This window comes from Merops nubicus, unplaced genomic scaffold, assembly GCF_000691845.1.
Source record: "Merops nubicus isolate BGI_N331 unplaced genomic scaffold, ASM69184v1 scaffold53716, whole genome shotgun sequence".
Classification (NCBI taxonomy): Eukaryota; Metazoa; Chordata; class Aves; order Coraciiformes; family Meropidae; genus Merops; species Merops nubicus.
Genome location: NW_008616663.1, coordinates 1,501 through 14,146, shown reverse-complemented (window position 1 = coordinate 14,146; position 12,646 = coordinate 1,501). Strand labels below are relative to the sequence as shown.

At 37.2% G+C, this 12,646-nt stretch overlaps 1 protein-coding gene across 1 annotated transcript; it reads left to right on the top strand.

Annotated features, from left to right (window-relative positions):
- Positions 1–497: 497 nt before the first annotated feature.
- Positions 498–12,100, top strand: RPAP2 (RNA polymerase II associated protein 2; the record flags this gene model as incomplete). The annotated part of the gene is made up of 10 exons (XM_008942879.1): positions 498–543; positions 1,524–1,638; positions 2,322–2,420; positions 3,438–3,503; positions 4,752–4,840; positions 7,026–7,061; positions 7,834–8,767; positions 9,067–9,161; positions 11,489–11,569; positions 12,011–12,100. Coding segments are annotated over 10 exons (1,651 nt in total), but the record flags the coding sequence as incomplete, so codon positions are not given.
- Positions 12,101–12,646: the final 546 nt, after the last annotated feature.

The window sequence follows — 12,646 nt, the reverse complement described above, 5'->3', positions numbered from 1 at the left end:
CAGCTGCGCGGGAGGCGGCGGTCCTCCCGCGTCTCCGGGGAGGGGCGCGGGGCCCTGGGCATTCCGTGGAGGCACCGGGCGCGGCGATGTCCGCAGCGAGCGAAACCCGGTGGTGAGGCCCTTGGAAAGCAGTGGGGAGCTGGGGTGAGGCTGGGAGGGAACGCCAGTGGAGAGCCGAGGTGAATGTTGTTGACACAAAATTATTGTCAGAATTATTGTTCGTTGAGCTTTCTGACTATACAAAGCGTGATGGATGAGAGTAGGAGGAGAGTTGGGGCTCTCTGCCCTCACACGCACAGAAAGCATCTCTAGCTGCTGATTGGTTGCTAGCTAACTGAAGCCAATTTTAGCCACCAAAAACAAGTTTCTGAGCAAGTCCTTTGATCATGCTTACAGTTTAGATATTTTAATATTTTTTGAGTTCCAATATTTCTCACTGTTAAAGGAAGAAGGTCCACTAACTTCTATACTTTTATGTTTGTGTATTTGAATTCTAGGAAATAAGCATTCAGCTGCTTTGAAGAATGAAGATGCTGCTCAAAGGTATAATTTCAAACAATATGTGGCATTTGTATTATTTCACCTTGCCTTGAAATCATGTTCTCTGCCTTGTGTGTTTCTGGATTTCTCAGGAGTACCATCTAGACTACCAGCATCAACATCATGCAGGCTTGCTTGCAGTGATGCCATGTAACTTCTAACAGCATGCACGTATGTGCGTTGTATAATATGCTGTAGTTTAATAAACTAACCTCCAAGTTGTATTTCCTTGTTCTGTAAGTGCTGCTTTGTGTCATCTTCATTTCTTTGCATACCTGCCGTTTTTCTTTATTCACTTTAAAAAACAAGCTTGAGTGTAAAGGAGGCTTGAGTTTCTGCCATGGACAATTACCTGAATATTCATTAGATTCTGTAGTGGAGTGAATTGTATAGACTTCTATCAGCAAAGACAGCAGAATGACTGTACATGAGCAACCTTTGTTGGAAGCACTGCCAAATGGAGATCGGAGACACCTATGTGGTTGCTCTCTGGTTGTAGAATAGTGGCAAGACTAAGGAACAATCAAGGAATCTACTGTAGTGGGATTTGTTTTATTTATTTCTTCCTTTACTTTGTACCCTCACACTCGGTCTTGTCCCGGTCCTTTTTTCTTCCCGCCCTTTAGATCTCATATAGCTCCCATCTCTTGGCAACATTCCATAAATTGTTTGACCCAGGCTCTTTGTTCAGACTGTTCTGGATTTCCCTCTTCTGCAAAAAGAGTTAGGTAGCCTTGTATGGAAGTATTGCAATGCAGTAAGGTTCAATACTTACTCTGACCAAGGCAGAAATCCAACCAAAGCTGGAAATTCCTCTGTGATTATTACAAATTACTAGTCCAGTCACTTGTTTTGTTGGGTCAACATGATGTGGAGACGTAAAGACAAATGTAAACTACTATATTTTCAGAAAGAAAGTGGAAATATGACTGAAGAATTGTTTATGGAAATTTCTGTGTCACTTAGTGTCTCTTCTATTACAGGAAAGCAGCTCTGGAGGCTGGTGTGAGAAAGAAGCTTGAATTTGAGAAAAAAGCATTGTATATTGTTGAACAGCTCCTGGAAGAGAACATTACTGAGGAGTTCCTTCTGAATTCTGTAGGTGTTGCAAGTTTGTACTACTATTTTGTATGTTATCATTCAACTTTTTTTTTAAAGTTCTTGGAACAATTTGTTGCAGTTTAAAGTAGACAAACCATTTATTTCTTGTCTTCTCAGCTCTGATGGTGATTGCCTTATGTTCAGGGGTTCTGCTGTGAAAACATGCCCTAGTTTTGCAAGACTGTATACATTTATGAATCTTCACTTTATTACCACAGCCTTTGTTTATGCCTCTCTGGTGCTGTACTGATAGATGATATAGACCTAAATTTTTAGACTTCATTTGTGAGTTTAGACAAAGTCTCTATAATGTACTTTCTTGTAGTTTACCTGGCAGCACAGTTTTGTTGAAGTGGTGCGATGATAACTCCAGTTAAGATTGTTAATGGCCTGGTAAATAGGTATACAAAGCATGTAAATAGAGGAAAGTTATGAAAATAGGTGCCATAAGACAAAATTTTGAAGCTCATGTATATGTAAAAGGAAGTGCCCATGTCTGCTTTCTTTCCTTGTTAACTCTTTTACCTTTTTTACTGTGTAGATTCTAAATGTTGCTTGTTAAATTTAGTAGATAACTGTTACGAGAGTTAAAATATTTATTTGCTTATGAGATATTATGAGTACAAAAAATGACAGATTTTCCAGTATCTGTTTCTTAAACTACTTTCTTGTCACGTTAGGCAAAGTTTATTACTCCATCTCATTATAAAGACATTGTTGATGAGCGGTCTATCATCAAACTATGTGGTTATCCTCTGTGTCAAAACAAACTGGACAATGTAAGTTGCTTTTTGTTAATGCTGTTATCATAAGAATTTCTTCACAATTTTTGTACTCTTGCATTTTCTTTATTAATTTCAAACTAACAGTATTAAACAGATAAAAATATTGTCAAATAATGGGCCAGGCATCATATTATTCCTTGTAGTCCTTCTGAAGTGAAAGGTAAAATTTGATCAGTTGACAAGCAGTACTGTATGACAGAATCAGTTAGCATCTACATTGGCAGTAGTAATGATGACTGAGGTGTGGCTTCGTGGCCTTCCTTTGTGCGTGCAGAAGCTTTCAAATCTTGTTCCTTCTGCAGTGTAATCACTTAGCTGTGTGAGAAGGTTTGAAGTGAAAAAATAATACAGTGCAGGTGCATTAATACATGAATGCATATACATTTGCTGTAAAATTGTACATTACCTATGTCAAAATCATAGTCACTTATTTAGGTATGGTCTGTCAGAGCTTAACTGACTGAGTTCAGTTACATAACCTGTGATGTAATACCAGTTGTGGTACACCTGGTTGTCTGAAAAAAAATCTACTCAAACACAAAAAATCATTCTGTTTTGGACTTCATATGACCCCACAGAAGTTCACTTGGCAACTATTATATTTTCTGTAAGTATCTCTCTGGTTTTGTCTGGGTAGTGGTCTCTGACAGTACAGTCTTATGTGGTACAAATAGATACAGATTAAAGAATGACCTATCTGTAATTGTCCAACACTTATACGTGAGTAAAGTTTCTACCATGGCAGCTCCATCGTTTTGTGCTCAGCACTGACTTTCTTGTGGCTTTGAAGTTGTCTTCTACTGATAGTGGGGTGTAAATGATTAAAGCTTAGTTGCTATTACATCTGAGAAGCTAAATATCAAAAGAATTGAGAGAAGAGATGGCAGTAGTGTCCGATTCAGTAAAAACTTGTACTGTTAAACTATATTAAAAAATGTGAATTAAGAATGAAATATTCTATAAAGTCATGATAGAAGTAACAGTGTTGCTGATGAAAGCATCTTGTTTTAGGTGCCAAAACAGAAGTACAGAATTTCAACAAAAACGAACAGAGTTTATGATATCACTGAAAGAAAGGTATTGTAACAAGTCTGTTTCTGAAAGGGATTTAAAGTTGTCTCAGCATCAAAAATGCATTTTATAACAGCATTCATATAGTGGCTTGAATGAGAGCCAATGTGTTTGGGTTTTATGAAAACCATTTTCATGGGTTGTTAGAATATAGTTTTTTTGTGCCTTTCAGTTTCTAGATGCTCTCTTTGGAAAGACCAAAAACCCACTTATTTTCTTTGCAAAATTTAAACATAACATGTAAAGTTTTACTTGGATAGCATTTTGAATGTGGTACAGCTGATCTGGTAAAGACAGGTGTGAAGAAGTGTTCTCTGGGTCCAGTACAGTCAGTGAGCATTGGTAGGGTCAAAGTGCACATCCTTTACATTCACTGAAGCTTGCAGTAGTGTAATACAAGTTATATCTTATGCATTTCTTACTGTGGCTTCCTTTAGCGTTCTTTTTTGGGGACTTTACAACATAAAACCTCTCTCTTCACAAAGTCTGGTGTTTTGTGTTTGTTTTTGTTTTTTCTTGAAGCATATTGATGCCTCTGGTTGTGTAAAAGTCTTCTTTGCCTGCTCACAGGGCACACAATCATCTACAGGTGCTTGGACGCTAAACTGTGGGATAAATGTTTCTAGTTTCAGAACAAATTTCTTCGGTGTTGCTATTATACATTCCTTTCCTCTGGTTACAACTTGGATACACAAAATTCTGGGAATTGCCTTCTCTACCTACCAGGCAAGACTCTGAGACATGATATATTTTATCTTGTTCCCGGAGGGAAATGTACAAGTTAATTTTTCAATGATGCAAAATTTTAGATACTGTTCTGAGTATTGCAAAATATCCAAGTTCTTTTGCTAACCAAAATCTCCATTATTAAACAATTAAATTTTATTATATGTCTTTTAAACTGTAATGACCACATTGTTGGGTTAGGAAATCCCCTTTGAATGGGTTTGGTTCTTGTTTTTTAAAATCATTGTTAAGTAGAATCCAGCACTGGTTTACTTGTCAGTTTGTAATAAAAGGGCAAAAAGCAGAAAAGTGGGGGTAAAAGAAGCCAAAAGTGGCTTTTAGGGAATGGGATAGACTTATTTGATAGGTTTGGTTTCTCAGTTGAATTCAAAACCTAGTCATAGGCTTAAAAAGAAATGTGAATTGGTACTTAATTTTACTGGTATAAAAAACAATGTCCTTTTTACCTCTCTATGGGTACTAAAGTTGTCTTTAGTCATATTTTATTGCTCCCTCTATTGTTTTCAGTGTTTTTGCAGCGACTTTTGCTATAGAGCATCTAAATATTTTGAAGCTCAAGTTTCCAAAAGTCCAGTATGGATGCGAGAAGAAGAAAAGTAAGTATAATCTCATGCATTCGTTGTTCCTTTTAAGAATATTGTTTTCTCAGTCCAAGCTGCAATACTAGTTAATTAGCTGCAGTACATCAAAATGACTCAGCTGAAGCAGAGGTAACTGATGTAGACGCATTAGCTTAGTATGGTGTTTGTGTGAAATGTGTTGTTGCCATATTGGTTACAATAATTAGCATGAGTTAGTACTACTTGTGAATGCTTAGTAGACATGACCATGTTAGTTTAGAGGGCAGACTAGTTTTAATAGGAGTTGACTGTTATTTATCTTTAAAATGTACTGATTAGGATTGGAGTTTTACAAACCATAGGACAAGATTAATTCATCCTGTACATCATGTTATAAGAGATTTTCTAATTTTAGCACAGTGATTGGCATTGGGCTTAAGGTTAGATGGAAGCCCTTGCCCCTGAAAGCAGACTGTAACATGAAGAGGTTTTTTATCCTCTGTTCATTTCAGATTGCCTGTTTCATGTTGCTACTGCCATACACATTTTGGAACAGAGTGATGCAGTCCGTGTTCCTCACTTAGGAAATACAGGCTTGCAAATAACGAATTGAGCCAATGGGTGTCACTGTTTAACACTAAATACTTGTCTAGGGAATGTTCAGCCGAACTTACTCAGCTTTCATTCTCCAAGACACTACTTTTTTAGTCTCCTGATTTTCAACAAATGATCTAAGATTAGATCAGATCTAACAAATGATCTGATCTAAGAGATTTTGTCTTTAAAGAAAACATTTCTAAAATCTCCCTTTGTACTTAATATTGCTAATGTATACGGCTGGCATAGTTAATTACTTATGCTGTGTGGTGGGGGCAAGGTGGGACATGTAAAAAACCAACCAAGCCCAGCCCCAGATAGCTCATGGCTAGGTATATCTCTTTGCACAACCACACGCGTGCACGCACCGATACATGTTTACGCATGAGGATAACTGGAATTCTTTTGATGGAAGAGACTACAGCCTTCACTTAAAACTCTGAAGAAGATTTATATGGAGTTAATAATTTAAATTGTTTGTTATCACTTTGAGTTTTCAAACTCAGTTAATTCATGAGTGGTGCAGCTTTCATCTTTTTAAATCTGTGGTTTTTTTAATATACTGTCTGAAAGCTGTTAGTGCCTGAGAGGTGTTAGTGTGTTGACTTGTATTTAGTGCATGCTTAAAATGTTTTCATTCATAGGATAGGTGGGTGTGGATTTCAACATTCAGTGTTGAATAAAATAATAGCATTGTGATGCTGCCTCATAACTGGATCACAGTGGCCTAACTGCAAGTAGAGCTTTGGAAAGAAACCCATCAGAATTTCTTTAGTAATCTTTCTTAGAGTTTCTGTAAACCTTTGAACTCTATTTTCTTCAATCAGTATAACTTGATAACCTAATTTTTAGCAAAGTAAAATTTTAGATAAAGATATCCTGAATATTTCTTGGATGTGCTTTTTTTGGTTAGGTTTTTGTTTAGTTGGTTTTTTAATTAATTTAGAGGATTTTTCTATAAATGGCCGAAGATTGTTTCTGTTATAGGAACTTTGTGACCTATGAGGATCCTGGCAAATTTACTTTGTTGAGGTGGGAACCAAAGGGTGATGTGAAAGCAGACTACAACTACTTGAAAAAAAGTTACAAAGATTACAGAGCCAAACTGTTCCTTGTTGATGTCAGAAAACTTAGGAATGATGGCCACAAACTATCACATGGACGGTTCAGTTTGGACACTGGTAAACAAAATTGTATTACGGTTATGGTGGAATGAAACAGGATATTCAGCAACTTTTTATAAGTCTCCATCTTTGGAGGTTTTCAAGATTGAAACTTCATGAATTTGTGGCTGACCTAATCTAATGCCGGTGACAACTGCATTACAAGCAAAAGGTCAGGCTAGAGACTTCCAGAGGTTACTTCTGACTAACATTTTGTGTGGCTTGATGATTCTGTGAACATGTTGCTCAGCATATCAGCATCATGCTACAGGCACACAAGTCGTGCTCTGTGAACATGTATGTATAAACCTGCTCTTGCTAACCCTACTTTGAACAGGGGGTGTTGGACTAGAAGATCCTCAGACATCCCTTCCAACCTCAACTGTGGTTTGTGTATTAACATGTATTTCAAGAGCATTGATTTAGCAGGAAGATCTTCATTCTGTGTATTCTTCTTGCAGACCACCAGACATAGAGCTGCTGAAGAAGGGACAGAGGTACACTGAACAATATTCTTTTTGTTATATGCAGTTAGTTAGAAATACTAGCATCATATCAGGTGAAAGGGAAATCATTGATTTCCTGTGTTATAGAAAAGACTTTATTAAACCATAACAAGGGATGATTTGTCTTGTTTTGTTTTTTCCTTTGTGGTTCTAAGCCAGTGTATTTGATCAGTATGATTTAGTGTACAGCTGCTCTTGGCCTGTATGTCTTAATTGAGCCTGTTGAAATCTGAAACAAATACACTGTTTGTACTTTGCATATTTTATATCATCTGTTCTTTACAAAGAAAATTGTGCCAATTATATGTGATGAAAGCTTCTGTACTTCTCAATCTAAAACACCTATATCAGCTAAAATTAAATCGTACTACTCTGTCATCTCTCTGTACCTTGCTGTGTGTTGTGACTTTTTGTTTTCCTTTGCAACACATGGCCATTAGGTGGCAAACTTACATATGCCAGAAACAGCTCTGCTGTCTCTCTGAGTTTAAGATACTATATTCCTATATATATCAAGATGCCTGATACTATATTCCTATATATATCAAGATGTCTGTCTAGATTTAAAATTGCATTATTCATCATACTAAGTCTGACATTATTCTGTTGTCTTTAATATCATATTTACTATTCTTTTCTAACTGCCAGTAAGCAACTCACTTCTCTAAAGAGTGTTTATTTATCTTTCTTACACAACAATGAAAAGCTGTTACAGGAAACACTCATTTCTTGTTTCATTGATGGCTTATGTTTTCTATTACAGTGGACAGTCTGGAAAAGAAGTGAAACTATGTGATGAAGTAGTTAAAGCATCTGACATTGAAAATCCTAGGATATCTTCAAATCCTTGTGAATCTGGTTCTCATGACACAGCCAGTGACAGCAGTAGTGATACTGAACAAGAATTCATTTCTTCTGTCCTACCAGAAAGTCGGTCAAGTTCAGCCAGTTTTGCACAGCAGTTGCACAGAAACAGCATTCTAAAAAAAAAGCCTACTCAGAAAGTCTGTTCCAGCCCTAAAACTGAAGACTCGGATGTCGTAGAAGCCACTGAACGACTATCTAATTGTAAATTAGATGCTCAGGAAGAAACGCGTGCTTGCTCTGTTCATAATAAAATAACTGCAAAACCTTCAAAAATTACTACTCTAGAGAAATCGAGTGCTTCAGAAAACTGTGAAAGCACCTGTGGTTCACAGGTAGTTTTTCTAGGTGTGAGCAAAAGAGGGGTGGAACATCTTAAAAGAGCACTAGCTAACTCAAAAGAATATAAACCACAATTGAGGCATCCAGCTGATTCCAAAGGCAGTTTATTAGAAGTGCTTGAGCAAACACTTACAGAATGGAGAACTGAGGAAACGTTAAAATTTCTCTATGGCCCAAACTGTATTTCTTTGTGCTCATCAAAGCATGTGTCATCTGCCAACCAGGAGAATGAAGAACTTGATGAGGATGACTTAGATACAGCTGATGATATTAATACTGTTGCTCCAGGGGAGCCTGAAAACAGTTTGAACTATTCTTTACCTTTCACAGGCACAGGTGGAATAGTTAAGCCTGTGCCTAGTTATGAAAAGTTAAAAGAAGAAACAGAGTTCCTAGAACTCCGAGTAAGAGAGTTCTATAAAGGAAAGTGCATCTTGGCTGAAGAGGTGCTGACACATGCACAAGCAGACGAACTTCCAAGCAAAGACAAAGTAAGTGTCCAGTGGAACAGTGACGAGGTTGTCTAAAGTCTGCTTTCAGAGAATTATTACAAGCTCTTTGTTTCTCTCATTATGCGTAAGTAGCACAGGGGAGGGGAAAAGTATCTTGGCTGCATCCTATATATTGGGTCAGATAAAGCAAGCTTCTGTCCATTAAGCAGTTACTGGTTGGATTTTTTTCTGTTAGAGTTTTCTTATGTTTAAACATTTATTGATAAGCTGTGACTTATTTTGATGCATTGACTTTAAATACTAAGTATTTAAATATTTTTATTTTTTGTCTAATACAGGATGATGAACAGGAAGACCTCACATTCCCACTGGTTGATTCAAATGCACAAATGCAGATTAGAAGGCGAATTGTTCTTGAAAAACTGAGAAAAGTGTAAGTATTGTTTCCTCTGGTAAAAGTCAAGCTGAAGTTGATGCCTCATTCATCATTTTAAGTAACAAACACATTGTACAAGGATATTCTGGCTTTTTCTAGATGGCCTTAGTCATGACTTAAAAACCGTTAATGCCGTGAAGAATTTACTTACTTCTGAGACAATCATCTGCAGATGAATGGAGATGAGGCATTCATCTTCAGTTGCAGGTGTCAGTTTGCACTGCCTAGGTTAAGTGTCAGAATCTCAGTGCCAAGGTGTTCTCTAGAAGACACCTGTCCCTTCCTACAACCATTGGAGTTTGTTGACAGCGTTCCAGGCCGGCATGACAGCATGTTCCTGCTCTACAGTACTTGGCAGAAGTTAGTGCAATTGCACCATTACCCTGAAAATTTCTGTGGTTTCTGGATGTAAATGTTGGTATATCACATGGAGCTTAAAATGAGAATACGTGCTTAATCTCCACAGCAATCTCATTACTTGTCCTTCTTTTCCTCAGTTACATGGAAATAATAAAAACTATTTAGATTCTTATGAGTTGTTTAAAAGTAAATTCTGATGGACTTAAAATATTAAATATTTAAATAGCTATTAAATAGCTATATGTACAAACTGCCCAATTCTAAACTGAAAAACTTGGAAGTTGCTTGGGAGGAGTGAAATATTTGTACTGTACATTAAGCATAGTGTTCCTAGTAAACAAATCTACACAGAAGGAAGTGGTGTTTTCAAGCCTTTTAATAGTTTAAGCAAGGATCTTGCTGGAAGAGTTTCTAGTCCACAGTTGGATGGCTTGTATCAGTATGGCTCTAGCTACAACAATTAAAGACCTTTAGAGTTGAATCTTGAAACTTCTAAACACCAGACCTTTTTCACATGTATTAAAGGACTTTTGAGTCCCAGAAAAGAGATTAAGGCATCTGTGCTGTAGCTGTTAAAATTATTAAATTGTCAAAGTTGAGAGGACCTTGAAAGTATTCCATTGACAAGGCAATGCAGATGAATGAGTTTGAAGGCCGTGGTTGTGGTGATTTTGTTATGGGTATTTTGGTTTTCTATGGTTGTAGTTTGTGTTAGATAGCCAAACTAGATTTTGCAGAAGCCTTTTTTTTTAACTAAAAAATACTGCTGTATAGTAAAGCAGCTTCACTGCACCTACAAATTCTTCCACAAATTTGTAAGTCATTTTCAGCTTCTAGCAAAAGTTCTGTTGAACTTGAAAGTCTGATACTCCATGAATAGAGGGTAAGAAAGACAGAATTTTTTTTTTTTTCCTCGTTTCTTTCAAGGTTTAATTCTTGACTGTCTCTTTCACTGGTCATTTGATCGGTTTAAATTTCATCAGTATTGCAGAAGTCCTGTCACACTCAAGTAAGACAATTTTCCTTGTGATAAAGCAATGTTTTCTTGGCATGTTCAGATGAAGTCAGTGGGAATATGAATATGCCCAGCAATAGAAAGAATCCTGTGTTCAGTTTTTGTAAAACACAGAGTGATGTGAAGGAAAATAGGAATCTTGATTCTTCCAGCCATATTGATGCCCCACGCACATATATGCACATAAATGTAGATAACTGGATATTGAAATATAAGAGGATATTAAGTATTAAACAAGTAAATAGAGGCAATAGTTTCATCCTAAAGGTGAAAAACAATGCATATGATTTCCAGTATTGGGGGATACTGACAACGAGTTAAACAGTACGTGCCGTTTCTTGTGTGCTCTATCAGTTTTTACTCACACTCGGGTAGGGAGGCAATCTGTCATCTTCTCTTTTGAAATTTCCTGATTACCCCACTATCATTTTGATTCCAACTATAAGGCTTACAGTGAAACCCTGTTTCTGTTGAGTCTGTGTGAGTCTGAGATTAGTGGATATATCTGGGGGGAAAACCTCATTTAGACGTATAGTTTCCTTTTGTATTGTTATTTTTGAAACAAGTAAATATAAATATTTGAAACATTTATGGGGCCTGGAATTTTAATCCTCATAACGTAAACACTTTGATTTTTTGGTAAGAATGTCTTGTCAGAGCTGAAATGTGAAGTTAATAAGAGTCTGCATGTGAAACTGTATTTAATTTCTTCTTCACATTTACACTGAACTAGAGCTTCTTATTTTTACGAAGAAGCTGTTGTAAAATGAAAGTGTAGACTCAAACACCACTGGGAGGAATCTGAAAGGTAAACCACAGGCCTGATCTGCTGCACAATAGTCAATCTCTTTTTATGAACTTTCATGAACTCTGGTGGAAGCCTTACTTGAGAAGAAATGAGAAAGAGAGAGAGCAAAATGTATATTTACCACTGTCTTTTGCCTTCTAGATTACCTGCAGTTTTGGGCCCTCTTCAGATTACTCCAGGTGATGTTTACACAGAGCTAAAAAATCTTGTCAAAACTTTCCAGTGAGTATTGGTCTTTATTTAGAGTTTCTTCTTGATTGATTAATTAAGCATGCTGTTGAATGATTTGTGATTTGGGCACAGAGAGGGCCCCATTGCAGATTTGCCCTTTTCTAGCTGTGTGTTCATGTATGTTATGTCACATTCCCTGTGGACTAACAAGTCAACCCTTTCACTGCTCCTGACAGTGGCTAGGTCACCAGGAGTATTTGTAGATTTTTAAAAACTAGGCCAGTGGTCTCTGGAGAATAATGGTGAGTCTTTTAAAGGATCTCCTACCTCGTCACCTCCAATTAAGCGTGAGTGTCTGAGATCTGTCACTTTATTTTGCTCTGGCTCCCTACAGCCAGGCTAAATTATTTTAATGTGATTAAGAATTGTTACCACTAACTTCTAGAGCCAGCAAGAAGGTCCAGTTTGACCTGTCTTGTTCCCCATTTCAAGGGGAAGTAGGTCCAGTGGACGCTTTATCGCCACATATGAAACTTCTGCTTCACTTGGAAGCACTGAAGGGCAGTATTTGGAAACACTGAGGTAAAGGAGAGAAAACAGAGTGGTGATAACTTCTCCGAACATTTTTAGGTTTTCTTAGGAACACAACTCTTGTAACTTGGACCTAGATGATGTCCTGCATCTTGAAGTACTGTCAGGAAAGGAGCAATAATAGTTGCTAACTCTGTGTGTGTTGTCACTCTTGAAACTTCCCCCCACCCCCCCATACACAGTCTGCACAAGATTTACATGGAAATTTTCCAAAACTTGTTCATGTGGCATTTGCCACAAGGAATCTGGGCTCTGGTGAGTGGAGACCCAGCTCTACCTGATTCTTCACTATTTGTCTAACATCTGGAACGACAGCACTAAAACACAGGTCTCTGCATGTGGGATTTCTTGCTGTGGAAGATACTTTTTTCCTTTCTGGTGACTCTGCACATGATCTCTTTTATTTAAAAGAATTTTTACTGTTGGAACTTGATTCTGTAATTGCAGTCTTTTAAGTTGTGATTAACCTTCATTTATTTTAACAACAACAGTGAAACCAGGGAAGATAGTTTTTGTTACATTGGAGCAGCATGTATG